Source organism: Phoenix dactylifera, chromosome 16 (genome assembly GCF_051530095.1).
Source record: "Phoenix dactylifera cultivar Ajwa chromosome 16, Ajwa_hap1_PhDact_Kaust_v1.1, whole genome shotgun sequence".
Lineage (NCBI taxonomy): Eukaryota > Viridiplantae > Streptophyta > Magnoliopsida > Arecales > Arecaceae > Phoenix > Phoenix dactylifera.
Window position 1 is genome coordinate 585427 of NC_143205.1, and position 24729 is coordinate 610155.

At 44.7% G+C, this 24729-nt stretch overlaps 1 protein-coding gene across 1 annotated transcript; it reads right to left on the reverse strand.

The window, feature by feature from the left end:
* Window positions 1-4739: 4739 nt before the first annotated feature.
* On the reverse strand, window positions 4740-5811 carry LOC103700072 (uncharacterized). Its single transcript, XM_088712862.1, has 2 exons — window positions 5690-5811; window positions 4740-5607 (listed from the first exon to the last, which is right to left on the reverse strand). Exons 1-2 carry the CDS (start codon window positions 5809-5811, stop codon window positions 4740-4742), a joined length of 990 nt encoding a protein of 329 aa, XP_088568988.1.
* Window positions 5812-24729: the final 18918 nt, after the last annotated feature.

Sequence of the window (24729 nt, forward strand, 5' to 3'; positions counted from 1 at the left end):
AAAATATCATTATACAAGCGATGTTGGTCAAAAATAGAACATTTCATTGCACTTGTACAGATTACAAAAGATATTACAATTAGAGTCCTCGAGACCTATTAAACTCTTGCAGACAAAATAACCTAAGTTTCTAAAAAAAGAAGAAATCAAGGGGCAGTGAAACTCGAAGAAGCTCCTGCCTGTCTCCCCAATAGAAGACTTAGTACCTTTGAAACTTTCTGCAGAATATCTGCAACTTCAGAATTGGATTGGAGATAGGACTTGTTCAGCTGAGCTAAAGTCTGATTGTTCTTATGAAGTCCTTGTAGAAGTTTGTTGCATACTTCCTCTGCATTTTCATTCAGTTTCTCCATATCATTTCTGACAGATTGTTGAAGCTTTTTTGTCTCCTCTTCTATGTCCACAAATCTCTAGTATTGTCCTTGAACAAGACATCGAAGACTGACTATTTATGCCCTCATATCAGCGACCAATTGAGAGACAGTTGCATTGGAAGGTACCAAGTCTGTACAAGCAACATCTCTTGAATCTCTTAACTCTTACAGGATATCTTCCCTTAGTGCTCTGAACTGCTCAGCACTAAGTCTAACTTCAGTGGGCTGCTGAGGTTGGGCAATTGGTTCTTCAGTAGGAGGATGAAATGATTCTTCATTTTCGACAGGTCGCTGCTCTTCTCTATGGCACGCACTGGTCTTCCCTTCATCTTTTCTTATCCATTGATCGTCTTTCTTACGAAAACCCATTCGATGTAGGGACCGGTCATTGTAAGTATCCAAACGTGAAAGAGTTGTAGATGGCTCCCCTTCAGTATTTACACCGAACTCCTCAAAGACTAAAGTTAAGAGCATTCCATATGGCAAGGATGCCTTAGCTCTAGAGGCAGACTCTAGCATGTGTCTAATCATCAGGTGAGGTAAACTTAGGGGGCTACCGTTCAGAATGTGGAACATAACAAGAATATTTCTTTCGGACACAAAATCAAACCTACCTATTTTGGGAAAGAGGATTCGGCTAACAATATGATGTAATATTCGATTTTCCACACTAAGTCGGTTGGCTGAAATTTCCTCAATTGGACTTACATTTTTTGTACCTAGAAGAAATTGAAGGCCCAACTCTCTATTTTCTATAAAATCTTGGGTTGAACCAGAGGTTGGCAAAGTTCACAACACTCCCTAGGGTTTTCGGGTTTAGAAGAATTCGAGTTTCGTTTACCACACTTTCAAAGCTAGCAATTCCGATTTTGAGATTGGCATAGAATTGGCGAACAAGGTTCGGATACGTCGGAATGTTAAGGGAACATAGGGTTTCCCAACCCATGGCTTAGAGCTTCAGACCTATGGTAAAACCCTCGGCTTTTAAGAAATCGAAATCTATTTTCCTACCGAGAGAAACAGAAGGGGTTACCAAGGGTACTTGCCTAGGAGGAGAAGGTGAAGCATGCGGAGGAGGAGGAGGAACATCGTTTCTTGCCTTGGACCTTCGCTCGGGAGCTTCGGGAACATTACTTCTCTTCTTTGAAGACCGTACGACTTGCTTCCTCGGCATGGCGAAGAATGGATGATAGAGAGAGAGAGGAGGGAAGCAAGGAATCAGAGGGAACGGAGAGAAGCAAGAAGCACGGGAAAGGAAGAAATTAGGTCGACTCCACGAAAATAGAAGGAAAGGAGTCGATTCAATCGAGGTTTTATTTCGTTATTCGAGTTACGGGTCGACTCGAATAACTCCCCAAGTCGACTCCTATGAAATAGAGTTGACTCCCTCTTGATGGAAGGTCGACTCCTAGCTTGGCTGCGTACGCAGGTGCTCTATGGAATACTTTGAGAGGGTTATGGGGTCGACTCCACATATCATTGAGGTCGACTCAATCGGTGCCGAGGTCGACCCGACAATTTGTGAGGTCGACCCTTTGGTTTCTCTGGTTTCGGGATAGCGTCTAAACTGTATTTCCAGATAAGTTAACTGTGTTCTCCGACAGCGTAACTGTATTCCCAGTTACACTACTTAACTGTGTTCTCAGACAGCAAGTTAACTGTGTTTCCAGACAGCGTAACTGTGTTTCCAGACAGCTATTAACTGTATTCCCAGATAACTTAACTGTGTTCCCAGACTCCTTAACTGTGTTCTCCGACAAGTTAACTGTGTTTCCAAATAGCTATTAACTGTGTTCCCAGACTCCTTAACTGTGTTCCCCGACTACTTAACTGTGTTTTCAGACAGCAAGTTAACTGTGTTTCCAGACAAGTTAACTGTGTTTCCAGACAGCGTAACTGTATTCCCAGACTCCTTAACTGTGTTCCCCGACTACTTAACTGTGTTCCCAAACAGCAAGTTAACTGTGTTCACAGACTACTTAACTATGTTCCCAGACAGCGTAACTGTGTTCCCAGACAGCTATTAACTATGTTCCCAGACAACTTAACTGTGTTTCCCGACGAGTTAACTGTGTTCCCAGACACCTACTTAACTGTGTTCATAGACTACTTAACTATGTTCCCAAACAAGTTAACTGTGTTCCCAGACAAGTTAACTGTGTTCACAGACTACTTAACGGTGTTCCCAAATAAGTTAACTGTGTTTCCAGACAAGTTAATTGTGTTCCCATGGTGAGTTGGGTCGAACTGCCACATTTTGATTCGACCCCATTTAAAGACGAGTCGACCCCTAAAGTGGCAAAGAGCAAAGACAGAGGGTAGCCAAAATCTGCGAAGCCTAAGTGTCATGCTCACGGTGTTTTGAGTCGACCTCTGTGCAGTGGGAGTCGACTCCGGTGAAAGACGAGTCGACTCCTTAGGTGGCATAGAGCGAAGAGAGAGAGCAGCCAAAATAAGTGAAGCCTAAGTATCGACCTCACCGAGTTTTGAGTCGACCTCTGTACAGTGCGAGTTGACCTCGGTGAAATACGAGTCGACCTCTTACGTGGCGCAAAGCGAAGACAGAGAGCACCCGAAATCAGCGAAGCCTAAGTATCGACCTCAGGAACTTTGAGTCAACCTCTGTACAGTGAGAGTCGACCCCGGTGAAAGGCGAGTCGACCCCTTATGTGGCGCAAAGTAAAGACAGAGAGCTACCGAAATCAGCGAAGCCTAAGTGTCGACCTCACGGAGTTCTGAGTCGACCTCTGGGCAGTTCAAGTCGACCCCGGTGAAAGGCGAGTCGCCCCGTTAAGTGGGACAGAACAAAGACAGAGAGAAGCTCTTACCTCAGCCAAGCTTAAGTGTCGACCTCTTTTCCTACCGAGTCGACATCTGGACAGCTCGAGTCAACTCCATTAGTTTCGGAGTCGACTCGTTAAGAGTTTCAGATAATTCCACAGTTAGGTAAAGTCGCAGGAAAGCCAGGAAACGTAATTTTAGGTGTCAATATATATTTTTCCACGCCAAATTCAACTATTGTAATTGTGTGAGCTGCTGTGGAATGCTATGCCAACTGTTGATTAACTGTGTATCATTACATGTTTGTAACAATTTTTTAACTGCATTCCAGTTTGAAGTACAAAAATCAAAATCTAACAAAAAATCAAAATATACAATTCAGTTTGCACTTCATTAACATCAATACAAGAGATTCCCAGTTAATATGCTGTGACTAATATGAAAATACATTGCAGGTATCTCGATACATTCTTCATAATCTCCATATTCTTTAGTTGATGACCTCATTACAAGTCCTTGTATTGTGCCCAACCTTTCCGCATCGTCCACATCTCATTTCACGTATTGACTCCACTTGCGAAGGTCTTCTCTTCTTTTTAGGCCTGCCAGGATGTGTCTTTCTGATAGGGGGTAGAATGTGAATCTCTTCAGAGGCACTTTGGGGCTTCTCCATGTCAGAAATTGGAATGATTGCTTCGGCATATGTTACTCTATACAATTCAGCTTGAAAGCAATTGTCAGTGAATTGGTATAGTGATCTGTCGGCCTTCTCGATGCATGTACAAGCATGCTTACATGGCATGCGGTAGATTCGTCACTCGCCACAAGAGCAGCTGCACATCTGCAGGTCAACTTTGCATGAGTAGTTCGTATCCTTTACGTCATATATCATTATGTTGGACGTAAATACAGCTAATCTCCGACCATCTTCAGCATTTTTATGCAACACTTTCTCAGCATCCGGACAAAGTTGGGATTGAATGTTATGTCCTCGATTACGCCGTTCATGCATCATCTGCATTATTTGGATCCTTATATGGTCAACCATCTGAGGCACAGGAAGATGACGAGCCTCCATGACCCAACTATTAAAAGACTCTGCCACATTCAATGTCATGATGCCCCAGCGTGGACCTGAAAATACAGCATTCGCCCAATGCTCCGGCTTTGCATGTAGGAGAAAGGTGGTAGCACCAGGGGCTTCTAATGTAAGCTTTGCAATTAGCTTTTGGAATACACTAAGCCTTGGTGTATAGGCAGCAACATTTAGTAAATCAATGAGCCTCTTTCTCTCAGCTGCACGATAATGGACAAGGACCTGCATTGATAATTAAAATCAGATATACCACATACTATATTATTTAGATACTTTATAGTTTAAATTATTCATAATATGACGATGCAAACCTGATTCTTGAAGTTTTCTTTCACATGACGTATACAATATGAGTGGTAAGAATCAGGAAAGTACTTCGGCATGGATTTAATAATTCCCTGATGTCTATCTGTCATAAATGTGAACTGTTGACCCCGATACTTACTACAACTATGAATAGCTTCTTTCAGAAACCGGCAAAACCATTCCTAATTTTCATCACTTTCTGTATCTACAACATCATAAGCTATAGGAAACATATCATCATTTCCATCTTTGGAAGTGGCTCCAAGCAGTACACCTCCATCCTTATGCTTTATAAATATGCCATCCATAAAAATCAGAGGACGACATCCTTTTATGAAACCCATTAGTGAAGCATGAAAATAAATTAATAGACGTCTGAATCGACCTTCAATTGTTTCATACTCTGCAATGTTGTCGAGGTTGATCTGAAGAATGGCATCGCAATACCAGCGAATCCGCTCATAAGATAGCCAGCTATTACCATAAAGATCCATCATAGCCACCTCCTTACCATGCCAAGCTTGATGATACGGCAATTCAACACCATATTGTCGACGAATATCATTTACAATATCACTCGGCTTATATAACGGCATATCTTGAAGTTGATCTTTAACAATTTTCGATATCCAACGTTTTGAAGCCTTTGGATGAGACCGCACTTGCAACCCTCCTCCATATGTGTGGTTATAGTGCATTTTTTTAATTGCAAACTTTTCACCATTCCCAAGGCGAGAAGCATGGATACGCCATTCGCAACCTTCATAAACACAATCTACAGTAACTCGATCACAATTGTTCTTCACGAAGACAAAATTTCTGCAATTTGCAATGCAATAGTTGCGAATGGTGTCATGTAGAGTTTTCACATTCATGAACTCCTGAGCAACGCCCTCTATACTATTTTTCCAATCATCCAATGAATTTTTTTGATTTGCTTCCTCTTCAGTTGCGGCTCTTGTTTCTTCAACAACTTGACCAAAATTACTTGAGCTACCCTTCGAAAATTTTTTCCTTCTCGAACTAATTTCAGCACAATGGGATGAGCTACTGTCCATACAATAGGATAAACATTATTTTAGCAAACTTACTCAAATCCGTTGCACAAACTAAAAGTTTAAAAACGGAATACCTCTCAATTACCACAGCAGCACCTTCGATCAAGGTTGGAGAATGAGTAACAACCATCTCGATCACCTTGGCATTTAAGTTGACGTGTATTTGATGCATGTTACGAACATCCTTATCGCTCATGAGCGTAACAAGCATTCTAGACTTGTTTGGAATATAAAACTTAACTTCTATCATTGTAGAAGATAAATGTTTCCATCTTTCAACTATTTTCTTAAAAATTTGATCAAGAATTGTGTCTTTTGAGATGGAAATAATCACAGCTTTGCTACCATAACAACAAATGGCCATAAAAACAGAGCTAGCAGTGTCTTCCGAAGCCATAACAAGGGAAAAAAGAGGAGGCAATGAACAGATAATTCCGAATTGCAAACAAACTTAGGAATAGTGGAGCAGAGTCTCACTACACAGAGAAAGAGGGACTATCAATGTTCTCTCAAACAGGGAACAGGTAAAAAATAAGAGGGAGTCTCAACGTTTTTAGGTCAACACAAAGGCTCGACATGCTCTCTCCCTATCCGTCTAGCATCCATCCTAATGGGTGCCTGTCTCTTCCCAGACCAAACAATCTCCATTGGCAAAGACAAAATAGAGAAGAACAGAGAAGAACGGAGACAAAATGCGTACCCTATTGCGAGCTATTTTTTCACCTTTTTTTCCATTTCAAAATCTTCCTCCAAAGCCATTTTCGGTAAACATCTTCCGTGGGATCACCAGGGGCATCTACGCTTAAGGGCTGCAGGTGGGAAGCTTACTTGGGAGCATCTTCGATAGAGAAAAATAGAGTGTCTTCCGGTTAGAAAACAGAACGCAAGATATTTTTTTTCCCGCTTCCGGTAACATGGGGGTACTTACATAACCTGGGGGCACTTTGGGTACTATATTTTAAAGGAAACAGTAACTTAGGGACCGGAAATTAAAAAACCATGTAGCGGTGGACCAGAAGTTTTTTTTTGGGTCAACAGGGACCTCCTGTTACAGTGGGGTCTTTAGAGGGATGGAAAAGTAATTTCCTGTAAAATTTAACCCTTTTTTCCTTGTAAATGATTTGATCTTTTACCTGTGATAACCATGGAGGCTCCCTCTTATGGCACTCTTGTAGTTACACAACTTCGTGTATCTTTTTTTCTCTGAACTTTTCCTGAGTAATATTCCGGGTGGTTAAACCTCCCGCTTCATCCAAAAAAAAAAAAAAAAAGTGATGTAAGATCATTCAGTCAGTTTAGAGGGAAATTAATTGACAAATCTTCATCATCATGGAGAGATATCTCTAAAGATTTCGACGCATTCGAGGACCATCCATCCTTCTTGCTTGGCAATGGAGAGAAGCTCTGATTCTAAGAGGATGTTTGGATAGGGACAGTGCCTTTGGCTGAAAGTGAGGAGAAAGGCAACAGTCGAAGAGAATATTTACAAGGAAGAAACCACCACCTTGCAACCTCTCAGGAGCATGCAATCCGGAAAGAATCGGACAATTGATTATATTAGAAATATTACTTTTCCTCATCTTCAATTTTTAGTGATCTTACAGCACAAAATTTCCTAAATGGAAGGACACTTTCCTCCCACTGTTAAATAATTCCTATCAACAACCTTATATCAAAATATTCTAAGAATATTTTATGCTAAAATCTAAATGGCTCCTCAAAAAAATTTCTTGAGCTTTTCAACTAAATTAAGATGAAGCTGATCTAAACAGCTTTGGCTATTTTGGATAGGTCTAAACAGGGTGTTGGAGCAAAATCTGCCGCATTCAAGATTTGATCATAAATCATAACTTCTAAAGACCATAACTTTTTCGTATAATTCCCTATTTTCAGTACGTCAATCACCACATGAGTCCCTTGCCGAGTAACGAGGATGTGATTGTCACTAGGGGATTCATCATGCCCTGATGCTGTGGAGTTTAATGATCCTTGGAGCCCAAACTAGGTTAGTCAAAGTAATTAACGGCCTTTTTGGATCATGCATGTGTCACGCCCCGGATCCGGATCCGTGACACGGCCGTGCTATTGCCGACTACCGCCCACAATAGCACGCAGCCTCATACCTGGGAAATAGGGTAGTCAAACCAACCAAATCTTTTTCTCTTCTAGATGTCACGCCCCGGATCCGGATCCGTGACACGGCCGTGCTATTGCCGACTACCGCCCACAATAGCACGCAGCCTCATACCTGGGAAATAGGGTAGTCAAACCAACCAAATCTTTTCATGTGTATTCATCTAGTACAACATGCTGGTCAGTACCCAAATACAGAGCTTCTACGTAGTTTATATACACAAAAGTATATACTTGCTTTACCCCAAAAGAAAGAAGCGCTAATACCAAATTAACGTGTCTCTGGCAGCTATCAGTGGTGAGGATCTGAAAGAAAAAAGTAAATAAACGGATATGAGCTACACGGCTCAGTAAGTAATCCTGCATAATCCTACCGGATCAACCAGTAGACTAAACATGTAAATCAGGGTTTTGAGAAGCTGACATGCATGTTTATCTAATAATCATCATGGCATAATAAGTATGCGATTTAAACAAAGCAGTAGTGCAAATCACAACAATTTTCATAATATATGCATATGAAACCGTGCCCTGGCATGCCGTGGTCCATTCTCTCGGATGCTACTGCGAAGTCAGACTCGACCACTGGCGGGGCCAGCTCAGTTACTATTCAGCCACTGGCGGGGCAGCTCAGTTACTATTCAGCCACTGGCGGGGCAGGCCCAATTCCAATTCAGCCACTGGCGGGGCAGGCTCAGTTACTATTCAGCCACTGGCGGGGCAGCTCAGTTACTATTCAGCCACTGGCGGCTCAGTCATTCTCAGTAGCATCTTTGAGCCCATTATAGTGCCTCTGGGGCTAGCTAAGACTTTATAAACTTACATGCATGATTAAAATATCAATATCATCAGGTTGCATACATAGCCATAGCTTCTGGGATCATGCAAGTTACTTATGCATTGTAACATATCATGCATGAAACATATGTACTTAAAATAAATGCTTAGGAAAACATTAATAACATGACATGATCTATAATAGGATTAGAACAGGTTACTTACATTCTTCACTAATCATGCATACAATTCAAATTGTATAAAAAATACTGGTTCATCTTATAAAACATATTACAAGATCTACGATAGGATTAAGACAGATTACTTACTTCAATTCGCTTTCCAAATTGCTCAAGTCCAGGTGACAAATCCTTAATCACCTAAAACAACATAATAGGGATTACATTATTCCCTATTTATTTATTATAAAATCTCTTAGTTCATCATATTATGAATTTACTTGCTTGGATCCCATCCAAGGATTTAGCCCAAGTCCAATTTGAAGCCTTTGGGGTTCGATTTAAAACCAGATTGGGTCTGCTGGAACTAACTCAATTTAATTGGGTTCGGACCCAAATCAATTTGGGCTTAATTCGGTTCGGATTTGACCCAATTTGCAGTTTGGGCTCGTCCAGACTTAGCCCAATTTAATTAGGCTCGGGTTCAGGTTCAATTGGCTTAATCAATTTCTTATTATTGGGCTTAACGGGTTTCGGACCCGAACCCGATTCCGGCCCGTTAACCCACTCTTTTCTTTTCTCTTCTCTTTTCTTTCTTTTCTTTTCTTTTTCTTTTCTTCTCCTTCCCGAAGCTTCCTCCCCTCCTCCTCTCTTTCCTTCCTTCTCTCCCGATCTCCCCCTTCCTCTCTTCTCCGACGATGGCAGGACGGCGAGCGGAGGGGAGGATGGCGAGCGGAGGGAGACGGCCCATGACCGGCGGCGTCCGCGGCCAAGCCCCGCGGCATCCCCGGCCGAGCCCGCGGCCGAGCTCTTGGCTTCCCCGGCTGAGCCCGCGGCCGAGCTCTCGGCTTCCCCGGCCGAGCCCGCACCGGCGACGCTCACGGCCGTACACGGCAAGTCCCCTCCTCCTCTCCTTTCTCTCTCTCTCCTTGGTTCCGATCGGAAGCCCTAGCCATTTCGGCCGGTCCTCCGGTCTTCTTCTTCTCCTCCGGCCGGATCTACGGCCTCTTCCTCCTCTCTCTTTCTTTCTTTCTTTCTTTTCTTCGGTCCTTCCCTCCGGCACCACCCCCTATTCTCTCTCTCTCTCACTCCCAAACCCTCTCTCTTCCTCTCTCCATTCTTCCCCTGTGAAGGAAGAAGGGGGTTTTGGGAGGGCCGAGCCACAGTCGGCAGTGCCACGGCCGAGCTCGCGGCGTCCACAGCCGCGCCTGCGGCTGAGCCCACGACCGCGCCTGCGGCCGATGCCCGCGGCCACACACGGGTGAGTCCCCTCTTCCCTCTCTCCTTTTTCTTCTTTCTTTCATTTTCTTTTCTTTCCTCCCTTCTTCTTCTTCACTGAGACCCCCTATCCCACTGAAGAAGAAGAAGGGGAATGGACTCCGGCCGACTGCAGCCCCCTACCGAGAGCCGGCAGTGACTGCAACTGAGGTCCATGGAGTCCCTCCTCTATTTTTATTTTGGTAACAGGAGCTTACCATTTCCGGGGATGACCTGCGGTGCCTCCTCTCCAACACCTCTGCCGACTTAGGGGTTCCTCCTTCCTCTTGGAGCTTCCGGGCTCTCTCTCTTTCTCTCGTTCGGTGTTTAGGGGGTCTGTCATTTTGGGGTTGCCGGCATAGGCTTAAAGGACTGTTTAAGGATGAGACCCCCTCTGAGAGGTCCCTTCCCTCTCCATTCCTCCATACCTCGGGACTGGCCGCCGCCCCCCTTGTCTCCGGCGCGCCGGCAGCGGCTGTCAGCAGGGGTGAGGGTCACCCCTCCCTGTCGGTCTTATCCCTTCGTTTTTATATTTTTTTATTTCAATCCTTATACAGCACTGCCCACAGTGGAATTTGGGCCCAACCCTTAACTGGGCCCATTTCTTATTGGGCCTAGTAGGTTCTGGGCCCGGACATTACATCCTACCCCCCTTAAAATAAATTTCGTCCTCGAAATTAAACATACCCTAGGTTCTGGTTTTCAAAAGTAGTCAACCATTGAGTCATCCTCTAGTTCTCGGTTAGTCTCCCTCTTAAAATGCTTGCTGATAAGATTTTGGCAAAATCATGGCACCTCAAAACTTGAACCTTTCCATCTATGACACGTAGGAGTTCTTTGATCTCTTTCAAAAGAGGACTAATCTTCCTGCCTTAGATTTTAAATGCTATGATTCTTGGCCCAAGAAATTAATTGCTCTCGATTAAGTCCACACAACGGTCGTAATCGGGTTAATAGAAATAGGTGAGAGCATTAGCATCACATACTTTTCATAATCTATAATCTTCTTTCTTCTCTTAACCTTGCCTACAATTTTATGATCAACTTTTATCCTAGCAAAACTTCAAACCCCTTTTAGATAGGTAGATCAAAGATGTCATAGCTAGGAGTAGGGAATATTTCAGGTCTAAGCCCAACCAAGGCACCATCAATCCGTTAATACTAAATTTAAGATGCCAAGATTCTCCCGGGAGTTACCAATAATAGAAAAACTCATGGGTGAAGATTATACAGCTCTCTCTCCAGATTATTCATAGAATCAACATCTTAATTCTGAATAAGAAGATCAAGTTTCTTTGTCAAAGTATCAACTGCTCTCGATTACCCGATCTATCACAAGATTAGATCATAAACAACTTCAATCCACCCTTGATAGTTATTCATCAAAGTCAATTGACAACCTTAATTTCTTTCAATCAGATGGAGGGTTGATATTAATTAAAGAAACTCAAGCTTCAAGTTTAGGAGGACGGAGGTTTATATCAGCATATTCCAGATCTGAGATCAAAATCGATGATCTATTAATTCATGTCAAAAGATGCTAAGAAGTTTCTTAGCATGACATAAAACTGGAGAATCTAGGATAGCACAGTGCTATCCAGAAATCAGAACATTCTCCTTTTATTTATCCAAAAAAATCTTACTATACAAGAAAACAGATCAAAACTTTTCGAATCAAAAGAATAATACTTCTGGCCAACTTAGATAAATAATTCAGATCACTATGTTTTCGCTGCGCACTCTGATTCAAAACATCAATTTTTTTTTTTTTTTTTTTGAATTCATTAATAACTTTTGATCGCCATACTATTTGTCTACCAACAGAACTATTTAATCCTTCATATGTATTTGCACTTCAAATCTTTCCTCCATCTAGATCATATGTTACTTAGCTAGAACTTCCTTTTACCTTTTCATGAACGAGTACAGAAAGGGTATCCCAACATAAGATCCCCTTAAATAAGTAACGATGCTTTAAATAAATTTTACATTTTCAGCAACTTTATTCATATAAAATGAGCCAAAAATATTCTTCAAGATTGGAAATTATCCCAGAATTTACTAAATGACTTTCAATCAAAATACCAATCTTGCATTGTAATTTGAAAAGATCTAATATGTCACATTCCAAGTAAACAAAGGAGAAACTCTTAAATGTCATTCTCAGATATATTTTCTTTCTATACAATAGTTTCATGCATAATTGTCATACCGATTTTAACCTCGAAGAATATAAAAGCTTTCCTTGTCCAAGCCTTAAACAACTTATGAATGAACCCTATCTTGCCATCAAAATAATTAACTTCAAACTAGAAGTATTATCCACAGTATCCGGTATCAAGTTAAACTTCCAAAATCACCTATATACTGATACACCAATAATCACCATGTACCTTAATATTCCATAGCTAGTACTCCACTTAATATCAGTCAAAATATACTTTAATCATAATCCAAAATACAAATTACTCCATCGAGAAATCTCCAAACTAGCTTATTCTTATTTTGGCATGGCTCGCTACCATTCTGTTTGAAAACATCAAAAATTTTTTGTAGTCTTGAATTTTGAATTCTGATACCATACCTGTCATAATCATGCCCCTCGAATGATTTTGTATTAGTCCTAACTTCTTTCTTTTTGTTGCTCATTGTCACCTATCAAAATATTTGTGTCAAGCAATTTTCGTGACTGACCGATGATACGACCAATAAAATCTTTTTCTTTCCTTTCCGGTTATGCGGAATCTCACTAAATGAGACTTAACTACCCATTTCCTTATTAAAGCTTAAAATTTTTACTCATGGTTAACCTATTGCTCTGATACCACTAGAATGTCACGCCCCGGATCCGGATCCGTGACACGGCCGTGATATTGCCGACTACCGCCCACAATAGCACGCAGCCTCATACCTGGGAAATAGGGTAGTCAAACCAACCAAATCTTTTTCTCTTCTAGATGTCACGCCCCGGATCCGGATCCGTGACACGGCCGTGCTATTGCCGACTACCGCCCACAATAGCACGCAGCCTCATACCTGGGAAATAGGGTAGTCAAACCAACCAAATCTTTTCATGTGTATTCATCTAGTACAACATGCTGGTCAGTACCCAAATACAGAGCTTCTACGTAGTTTATATACACAAAAGTATATACTTGCTTTACCCCAAAAGAAAGAAGCGCTAATACCAAATTAACGTGTCTCTGGCAGCTATCAGTGGTGAGGATCTGAAAGAAAAAAGTAAATAAACGGATATGAGCTACACGGCTCAGTAAGTAATCCTGCATAATCCTACCGGATCAACCAGTAGACTAAACATGTAAATCAGGGTTTTGAGAAGCTGACATGCATGTTTATCTAATAATCATCATGGCATAATAAGTATGCGATTTAAACAAAGCAGTAGTGCAAATCACAACAATTTTCATAATATATGCATATGAAACCGTGCCCTGGCATGCCGTGGTCCATTCTCTCGGATGCTACTGCGAAGTCAGACTCGACCACTGGCGGGGCCAGCTCAGTTACTATTCAGCCACTGGCGGGGCAGCTCAGTTACTATTCAGCCACTGGCGGGGCAGGCCCAATTCCAATTCAGCCACTGGCGGGGCAGGCTCAGTTACTATTCAGCCACTGGCGGGGCAGCTCAGTTACTATTCAGCCACTGGCGGCTCAGTCATTCTCAGTAGCATCTTTGAGCCCATTATAGTGCCTCTGGGGCTAGCTAAGACTTTATAAACTTACATGCATGATTAAAATATCAATATCATCAGGTTGCATACATAGCCATAGCTTCTGGGATCATGCAAGTTACTTATGCATTGTAACATATCATGCATGAAACATATGTACTTAAAATAAATGCTTAGGAAAACATTAATAACATGACATGATCTATAATAGGATTAGAACAGGTTACTTACATTCTTCACTAATCATGCATACAATTCAAATTGTATAAAAAACACTGGTTCATCTTATAAAACGTATTACAAGATCTACGATAGGATTAAGACAGATTACTTACTTCAATTCGCTTTCCAAATTGCTCAAGTCCAGGTGACAAATCCTTAATCACCTAAAACAACATAATAGGGATTACATTATTCCCTATTTATTTATTATAAAATCTCTTAGTTCATCATATTATGAATTTACTTGCTTGGATCCCATCCAAGGATTTAGCCCAAGTCCAATTTGAAGCCTTTGGGGTTCGATTTAAAACCAGATTGGGTCTGCTGGAACTAACTCAATTTAATTGGGTTCGGACCCAAATCAATTTGGGCTTAATTCGGTTCGGATTTGACCCAATTTGCAGTTTGGGCTCGTCCAGACTTAGCCCAATTTAATTAGGCTCGGGTTCAGGTTCAATTGGCTAAATCAATTTCTTATTATTGGGCTTAACGGGTTTCGGACCCGAACCCGATTCCGGCCCGTTAACCCACTCTTTTCTTTTCTCTTCTCTTTTCTTTCTTTTCTTTTCTTTTTCTTTTCTTCTCCTTCCCGAAGCTTCCTCCCCTCCTCCTCTCTTTCCTTCCTTCTCTCCCGATCTCCCCCTTCCTCTCTTCTCCGACGATGGCAGGACGGCGAGCGGAGGGGAGGATGGCGAGCGGAGGGAGACGGCCCACGACCGGCGGCGTCCGCGGCCAAGCCCCGCGGCATCCCCGGCCGAGCCCGCGGCCGAGCTCTTGGCTTCCCCGGCCGAGCCCGCGGCCGAGCTCTCGGCTTCCCCGACCGAGCCCGCACCGGCGACGCTCACGGCCGTACACGGCAAGTCCCCTCCTCCTCTCCTTTCTCTCTCTCTCCTTGGTTCCGATCGGAAGCCCTAGCCATTTCGGCCGGTCCTCCGGTCTTCTTCTTCTCCTCCGGCCGGATCTACGGCCTCTTCCTCCTCTCTCTTTCTTTCTTTCTTTCTTTTCTTCGGTCCTTCCCTCCGGCACCACCCCCTATTCTCTCTCTCTCTCACTCCCAAACCCTCTCTCTTCCTCTCTCCATTCTTCCCCTGTGAAGGAAGAAGGGGGTTTTGGGAGGGCCGAGCCACAGTCGGCAGTGCCACGGCCGAGCTCGCGGCGTCCACAGCCGCGCCTGCGGCTGAGCCCACGACCGCGCCTGCGGCCGATGCCCGCGGCCACACACGGGTGAGTCCCCTCTTCCCTCTCTCCTTTTTCTTCTTTCTTTCATTTTCTTTTCTTTCCTCCCTTCTTCTTCTTCACTGAGACCCCCTATCCCACTGAAGAAGAAGAAGGGGAATGGACTCCGGCCGACTGCAGCCCCCTACCGAGAGCCGGCAGTGACTGCAACTGAGGTCCATGGAGTCCCTCCTCTATTTTTATTTTGGTAACAGGAGCTTACCATTTCCGGGGATGACCTGCGGTGCCTCCTCTCCAACACCTCTGCCGACTTAGGGGTTCCTCCTTCCTCTTGGAGCTTCCGGGCTCTCTCTCTTTCTCTCGTTCGGTGTTTAGGGGGTCTGTCATTTTGGGGTTGCCGGCATAGGCTTAAAGGACTGTTTAAGGATGAGACCCCCTCTGAGAGGTCCCTTCCCTCTCCATTCCTCCATACCTCGGGACTGGCCGCCGCCCCCCTTGTCTCCGGCGCGCCGGCAGCGGCTGTCAGCAGGGGTGAGGGTCACCCCTCCCTGTCGGTCTTATCCCTTCGTTTTTATATTTTTTTATTTCAATCTTTATACAGCACTGCCCACAGTGGAATTTGGGCCCAACCCTTAACTGGGCCCATTTCTTATTGGGCCTAGTAGGTTCTGGGCCCGGACATTACAGCATGTCTCTCAATGGAAGAATTAGACGAGCGTCAAGAAAATATTAGTTCTAAGAGTCAAGATTTTTAACTCTAACATAAATTCCTTATTATTTTGCAATTTCTTTTATCTTTCTGACTAGAAGACAAATTTGTCCCGGCTTTGGTGATGTGCACCTCACTACTATAAATTTAGGCATTGTGTATCTATTTTGTCATCAACTAATGAAAGCAAAAAAAAGTCTGGATAACTTCTTTGAATTTCTATTATTTTCTAGCTGTACAAATTGAATGAATTGCTTCCTTTCCGGTCAGATCGGAAGCAAAAAATCTCTCCATATCTTGGTATTAGTTAGCCACCTGTGTCGTCGTAGAACAAAAGGTGAAAGGAATGAGGTTAAAGACAAGTAGATTTATCAAAGAAGGAAGTTTACTTATTGATCCTTGGGAACTTTGTGATGCACGTATAACCTATCATCAGTCATGCACAAATTAATTTGATGTAAATAACTAGCAAAAGAAGATGGTGTGGATGATGAGCACCATGTTACATTAGCTCTTGCTTCTTTTGTTTCACAGGTGCTATAAGAGGGCATGGCTCAACATTCTTTCGCTACACTTTTATCTTATTTTACCATAAAGCCGGGAAGCACCACGCTCAATGGTTGCACCCGCTCGAGAAACAATTCCATGCTTATTCAGTGGTGAGAAGCTACGCGCGCCCTTTATGATCCTCGAGCCAAATGATCATGGGAGACACAGCAGGAACAAAATTACGATGTACTTTTTTTTAAAGAGAAAAATTAGGTAGTACTAAGTCATCTAGATGATCCTAAAGCTGACGGTGACCTTGTCTGTTGGCAATGGATGTGCCGTGCTGGTCCCCTTTGAGGAGCTAAAAGACAATGATAAGAGGTACAGATCTCTCACCGGACTTATCCATGTTTTAATTCCGATCAGTTTAGAATTATTTTTAGAGCGGGATGGACTTAGATTAATTTAGTAAAATTGAGATTGAAATAGAGCCGATCAATTAAAAGGCTCAAATCAATTCAAAAAATTAGATTCGATTCAGTTTGATTTACCGGATTGATATTCAATAAATTAGGCATATAGGTTGGATTAAGTTTAAATATAAAAATAAACTGAACCTATAGCATAGCCATGATTTCAGGAACGCCATTATCCCAGGGCTTCTGCACTACTTGATACTCTCGTTCTTTAAACTAAATTAAATTGAAGTACCACACGAGAGCGTCGACAGACTGTCCCTTACGATCCATGGAAAAAATATAGAGATCATGTGAAACACGGTACTGAAAGCTTCCCGCCCACGGGTGGACAAAATGAGGTACTACCAAGCCAATCAGAGGCCCTAGTTGAGAGCGACCTTGTCCGTTGGCAATCAATGGTGCTCCCTCCAATAATGTAAGCAATGGATGTGCTGTTCTGGTCCCCTTTTGGTGGGGAGCTACTGATCATGATAAGAGATGCAGATCCCTTACCCTTTTATATAGGTATGGCAGGAAAGATATCAACCACAAAGGCTAAGATAGATGAAGAATAATATCACAAATTATGGTTTCACTAGCACAGTTACCCTGAGGCTTCCTAATTACTTTGGTATAAGAATGTTGATCACAGGTGAAAACTAGCAGACTAAAAAGAGAACTAGGAACTTGCGAAACGAAATTCTTTGTTCTTTGAATTAGATTGATCCGATGTTGTTATCTGAAACTTAGTTTTGGATCCTTAAAATGTTTTGACAAGCTGAGATTCATTCCAGCTGTTTGGTTGGAGGAGTCCCATTTTCGTTCTGATTACAGAATTTTAGAGAGAATGAGAATGTCGTGATATCCTAAAACCCAATTCCAGCTCTTCCTTACTATTTAACTTTCATTTAGATTTCGATTCTGATTCATGTACAAGGATATGGTCGTTACAATCTCATTTCAATCTATTTCGATTTCAATTATGATTTCGATAGCAAACAAAATGTGCCCTTATAGTACATTTCTGAAGCAAACATTGGCCACGACAACAAAAGCAGCTGGACTTATTTCAGGTCGCACCCACTGCATTTCTAAAATTGTATATATAAAAGAAAAACAACAGCTTAATATCAAAAAACTTAAAAACATTCAGATAATTTAACCCACCAAGATTTTCTTTCTTTCTTTCTTTCTTTTTTGAGAACTGCAGCAAACACGTCATATTTTTCTTTGATTATCTTAGGTAACATGACTAATGTTGGCAGATCAAACATCGTCCCGATCCGATGCTTCTTCTAGATAGATATGCAGCAAACATATCAGATTGATAGTAGCTCAACAACCAAAGATAACATGACTAATGTCGGTAGATCAAACATCGTCCCGATCCAATCTTCTATTAGATTAGGTGTGGATCCAGTATTAGGATCCGAACAAGAAACCATGTTGGATCGGAGTCGCTTATGACCCGATCTGAATTGACCCATTTGCACCCATACTAGTACCGGTACAAAATGTGTTGACATGGGATGCAATTCTGCAACATGTGTTGGTACCTGGTACTGTATCCTCTCGACTGAAAAATAGTACAAGGTCCAATACTGATATTTGAGACCTTGTATACAACTTTACAGGTTAAAACCGTCATTACAATAAGTTAAAACCGTCCTTATAATGTTAGGACGGCACAAAGGTAACAAATCTATGCGATACAAATAAAGTATTCATTAACACAGTGTTTTGATGTTATAGGCTGTCATTGCAGCTACTTATAACCATTATAAGCCGTCAATACACACACATAATAGAATTTGTCTAGCCAAATACCGGTTCACACCTTTCACCGAAACAACAGCTTCACACCTTTTCTATCTGATAAAGTGGACCACAGTTTAACTATTGACAGTCCAAGACTGGAAGTCTTGCATTGCAGTCTCCTTCTCAAAAATAATAACTTTGTTCAATAGAAGAACTTCATTACAACATAGTGAGAAGAAGTTGACCATTTAAATTCTTGAAAAACTTTAACTAATCAAATTAAAAATCAGATTCAGTGTTTCAACGAGTATTTACTTGAAAAATTAACAAATCAATGGATTCATAACACTCATCGACACTTCATAATCTATGAGAGCGGAAATTTACGCCCTAACCATAAACCAGATAAGAGTTGGTGACAAGGCAATGGGTTACTAAAACTCATCAACACTTCATAATCTATGATCCTATAAATTTATACCCTAAACTTTAGCCAGATAAGGATTGTGCATAAATGATATTTTGAAAATATAAAACATGTAGATGGCCATTATAGCACTAGCGGGACAACAAAACACTTGTTTCCATAAAGGTAAGTTTTTTAGGGGGCTACCTACCATATTGAGGTCGTACAGGCAATAAAAAAAAATTCTACGGAACATTTCCACTCTACTAGTAGTAAATAGGCCAACTCAAGCCGAAAGTGCCGATCAGAAGAAAATGTATTGTTCCCAATTCCAAACCTTTAATCTTTAAAGCACATATGACAAGCCCAAAGCCCCCCTTTTTCCTTTCTTCTTATTTTTAGAGAAAGGAGGAGTGGAGACCCACTCAAAATTTATAAAGGCAAATCCCCTCATCATATTGGCTTTATATATATATATATATATATATATATACACACCGGTGAAGGATACGTGCAAGATAGCTCCTCTATTGTTTATTTTTTACTCCCATTCTCTTCCTTCGTTACCATCCATCTTCTTCTTATTCACCTACTACTATATTTTCTTCACTTTATAATGATCTTTAAATAAAAGTCTAGATTTCCGCTTCAAAAATCAATCATGCCTAGGTTGTAACTTGATGCCTACTGCCAGTTTGATGGAGCGAAACAATTTTGTATATGCTTGTGATGGGGGGCGAAATGGATCATCCAGCCCACAGCTAAAAAGCCACTCAGTCTTAGCCCAATAAACGCCAACACCGACCGATTGAATCCTCGGTCCGGCCCAGAATCAGCTCGGCCTCGAACTTCGGCAAAAGCTCCATCAGCTTCGAATATTCGCCAACTCGCACGACAAAGTTTGGGGCGTCTCCAATATTCGCCAATCCATCCCAACCGAGCTCGGGGCGCCCACTCCAATAATCCGCCCCGACCCTCGATCTCGGAGCGCTCCACCGAGCACACTTCGGGATATAGGAAGCTGAGCTACCCTCAGCGCCCGTCTAACCGACCTCGCCAAACGCATGATGCAACCTCTCAACGGGCTCGGCCTCGCCAACAACCGCACCCATGTGCACGCCTACGCCCTCCTACGTGGCCGTATATTACAACACCACAGCGCCACGCTTCGATAGCTGGCCCTCGACAGTCAAAGGACGGCACCATGACTACTCCGGCCATACTCTGCTGTGACTGTCAACACCCTACTGTTCTTAAAAATGGACAACACCACATGCCACCAACCAGCCTTAACTGCGCGCCATTCGGCTCAGACCCCTCTCATAATGAGGGCGAACAGTACCTCCGTCACCTGGGCCTCTCCACCGGAACTATAAATAGCCCGGTCAGATAACTTCTAAGGGACTTTTTGGCTAGACCAAATTTATCCCACTCTACTTGATCGTCGAAGGGTCCTCACCGGAAACACCCGTGAGGATTTGTGCAGGTCCGCCGCCGCCATCGCGTAGGAGGTGGCCTCCGTCTTCTTCCTCCCATCACCGGCGGCTCCTCCAACTCCTCCGGCATGGTCACCCTCAGGCCAAATTTGAACCACAACATTTCTGGTGCTAGAGGAAAGCCTGAGCCATAACCACGAGGATAATGAGCTAGGAAGCTCCAAACGTATCGAGTAGCCAGAAATCAGTGCCCGACTGCTCCCTCCAAAGTCTACCCTCTGCACCGCATATACCGGCAGACCAAATTTCTTAGATCCAGCCAGAACAGTTTTATCTGCTCGCCCAGCAAGTCCAAGCCCTAGCCGTAGTTATTCAAGCCCTTCATCCAGTCAGAGCAATTGAAGTCCCCCCCACCATCACTGAAAGCCCTAGTTGGAGCAGCCTTGTGGCCTCATCCCACAGCATCCTTCTACTCCCGTAGTCCGTGCTCGCATAGGCCGCCAGGAATACCCAAGGAGGTTCATTCTCCCCTGGTAACACCATCACCACCTGCTGGTGGTGGGCCCCTCTAGACCCTCCGGCCTCGACATCCCTGCTGCTTCACTTGGGCCTGCATCCGCCGACCTAGCCCCCTACAGAACCCTCTGGAGTAGGAGGGTCATCTCCCCATGCGACCCCCCATTTGGGCCATTCACCCCCTTCTCGGCTTTTAACAGACCCAGGCCGATCTCCCCCTCCTGCATGGTAGGGACTTCGGTCTCCTTCCTCCCAAGTGTGGGGGAGTCTCGATTCACCGGTGCATCCCCCACGACCGAGGCCACCCTCTCATCCGGGCACCCCACGCGGCCCAGGGCACTCCTTGCCCGCGGCTGTCTCGCGCCACCACCCATGGCAGCAGGTTCCCGCCGCCGGTGAGGGCCACTGCCGGCCGTCGAGTCCCGGTTATCGTCGTCTCATGCCTTGCCAGCCATGGGCGAACGAAGATCACCCTCCATCACCACCGGAGAGAGGCTTCGGAAGCGACGCGTCTCTCCCTCCCGAGTCGCGGGCAAGGCCCGTGCCCTGCAAGCCCGCCCGAGTCTTTCTTCCTGGGCGGGCATCTGGCCCGTTTCACAGCTGCAGGCCCGCGGATGGGGCCCGCCGAAACTGGGTCGTCTGCTTCTGCATGGGCCCGGTCCGCCTGCGCCTCAACCGGATTCTGGCTCAGCCCACTAGCTCGAGTTGCCCGATCCAGACTTGGAGGCTCGACGGGTCGGAGCGGGCTCCCATCACCTGCTTGACTCGGTTTCTCCATGGGCTCCACGGAACCACCAGCGCCTGGCCACTTCTCCGTAGATCCTTGCCGCGCCACCTTCTTTGGCTTCTGCCAAGCATGGGTTTCAGGCGGTGAGAATGGCGTGGATGGCGAGGATGGCGCGGATGGCAGAGCTGACCCGTCTCGTGGAGGAGCCGGACTCTGTGCCGAACCGAGCTGGAGATTGGTCACTGTTGCTGGAAATTGGAACCGGAGGTGGCTACTTGGCTGAGAAGGAGAAGCTCCGGTGCGGGCGGTACGTCGGCGGGCTGCATCCTCCGGAGGACCTACAAAAAGCCAGTGGCCGGGGCTTCCGGCGCTGGCCTTCCGATGCTTAAGTCAAAGGGGGGCTTGATTTGGATAAGAAGACGAGTTGTATATCGGAATCTAAAAGTCAGAATCCAGAAGAAGAATCCTCCTTTAAAGAGGAAGAAGTTCCCATTTTATAGGAGGGATACAGAGTTACCTGTGATATGACCGGACGAATTAAATGAGTTACCGTCATGATTGAGTATGGTCATCTGAATTAATGTGTTGCCGTGGAGGACGGGACTGAAGCCAATGAGTTGTTGTGGGTGACCGGACGTAGTTGAGTGAGTCGATGAGTTACCGTGGATGGCCTGAGATTTTGAGTAAGCCGGAGATCTGTGGAGACCATGCGCATTAATTGTTGACAGTCGTAGCAGGGTATGATCCCTGGTTGATGTGTCGTGGCATGGCCGGCAAAGAAAGCATGGTACGGTGAGACTGCTGCAGGGCGTGGCCGCAGCATGTGGACGACGAGCTCGATCTTCTGAGCTCGGCCTTCTGAGCTCGGCCTGCATGAGCTCGGTCTTCTGGGCTCGGCCTGCATTAGCTGGGTCTGCAGGAGCTCGGCCTGCATGAGCTCCGTCTGCAGGAGCTCGGTCTGCATGAGCTCGGCCTGCATGAGCTCGGTCTTCTGAGCTCGGCTGCAAGAGCTCGGCCTGCATGAGCTCGGTCTTCTAGGCTCGGCCTGCATGAGCTTAGTCTGCATGAGCTCGGCCTGCGTGAGCTCGGTTTGCATTAGCTGGGTCTACATGAGCTCGGTCTGCATGAGCTCGGCCTGTATGAGCTCGTTCTTCTGAGCTCAGTCTGTATGAGCTCGGCCTGCATGAGCTCGGTTTTCTGAGCTCGGTCTGCATAAGCTCGATTTTCTGAGCTCGGCCTGCGTGAGCTCGGCTGCATGAGCTCGGCCTGCACGAGCTCGATCTTCTGAGCTCGGCCTGCATGAGCTCGACCTTCTGGGGTCACGCTTGCTGTCAGATTTTGGTGCTTTAATTGTATTTGTGGGATGGTCCATTTTTTCCCCCAACACTATCCCTCGACTTTCGAATTCGAGCAGCTTTTTGGCTCGGGCGAAGGAAGTAGTCCAGTCGTCAATTGTCCTGTAATATAGCCAAATGTCTATAGAGATATATATGCTAAGTAGGGTGTACCTCTCATGCAGTCGGAGCTAACGACCTTAAGCCAAGCTGTCCAAGCCGAGCTAAGCGACTTTGCTCCGAGGTCGACTTCAGCGGCCTTCTTTGGCTTGTAGTCGACTCAGCAGGGTGCCCCCACTCAGATCGGGGTGTGTTGTCGTAGGAGGCGTCGAATGTCGTCGAAATGGCGTCGAAACGTCGTCGAATGGTAACGAAACGTCGTCGAAGTGGCGTCGAAATGGCGTCGAATGTCGTCGAGTGGCGTCGAATATCGTCGAAGGGCGTCGAATGTCGTCGAAGAGCGTCAAAATGGCATCCCGAGCTTGGTCAGGGCATCATTGGAGACACATATAGGAGACGGACTTCATCCGTTGGCGATCGTGCGCCCTTATTCGGAGCGGGGCGATGTTGGAGATAGATATACCCATAAGTCATTTTTTAGATTCTTCGATCTGGAAATAGGTAAAATATTGAAATTATTTGAAGCCAAAGTGGCGTCATGTACCTTTTGGAGATATTTTGATAGCTCTCGAGCTTCGAAGTCCCTCAGGACTTGACTCAACAACGGCCTTCTGAGCTCCGTCTGCATGAGCTCGGCCTGCGTGAGCTCGGCCTTCTGAGCTCGGTCTAGGCCGAGCTCAGCCTGCATGAGCTCGGCCTGCGTGAGCTCGGCCTGTATGAACTCGGCCTGCATGAGTTTAGTCTGCATGAGCTCAGTCTTCTGGACCATGAGAGGATTTAACTTAATAGTACTTTCTTAGGGTGGAGTCTCCTGTGAATCTAGCCAGAGTCATCCTTTGGAAGGCATTACAAAATAAGGCATCAGCCAAGCTTTCATTATGTACTAAAATTCTTTTTAAAATCTTGCAATGATGAAGAAAATAGCTACAGCGTCGTCATAAAGAGGGCTTAACACCCTTTTGGTCTTCATCGGAAAAGGAGATGACTTTCGCAGTGCACGGATGTTTTGAGGAAGCTCCTTCTTCCGAGCTCGATGCTTCAGGTGCCTCTACTCACCTACCCTCTGATGATATTGTTGATGCCCGGGAGAGGTCAGTTGTCATCCCACTCCTCACGCGGCACTGGGTTTTGTTCCTCAAGCTCCTGTAGGTATGATCACGGACAAAACAACTCAACCTACCTCGGCAGACAAGTGCCTCGATCTCATCACGGAGCTCGTAGCAATCCTCTGTATCATGGCCGCGATCTCGATGGAAGTGGCAATACTTTTTTGAGTGCTTCCGCGACTCTATCGGTCGCATCCTCAATGGAGGTCGGAGGTAGCCCTGACCCTCAATCTCCATGAGGATCTCTGCTCGGGTGGATGTGAGGGGAGTGTATGTCTGAAACTTTTGGAGGGGAGACCTCGAGTGAGCTAGGCTCTTGGGCCAAGGAGGCTCTTTCTCATGCCAGGAGGATCTGCTGCTTGGTTGGGAGTGCTCCTCGTGGCGCGTCTTCTGCATCTTGGCAGGTCGTTCGGCTGCCTCCCGCCAAGAGGCCATGGCTTCCTCAGTCTTGGCATACTTGCGAGCTTGGGCCAACATTTCAACAAAGTCGGCAGGGAAACTCTTCTCGATGGAGAAGAGAAATTTATAGGACCGAGCTCCAGTCTTCAATGCCGACATGGCGATTGACTGGTCGAGATCGCGAACCTCCAATATGGCCGAGGTAAAGCGACTGATGAAG

Bases quoted from the DNA above. Each gene is read 5' to 3' on its own strand.
- LOC103700072 (XM_088712862.1), bottom strand. From the start codon at position 5,811: ATGAGCGATAAGGATGTTCGTAACATGCATCAAATACACGTCAACTTA. The intron at 5,608-5,689 runs GTATTCCGTTTT...TTGTATGGACAG, and splicing joins GCTGCTGTGGTAATTGAGAG to TAGCTCATCCCATTGTGCTG.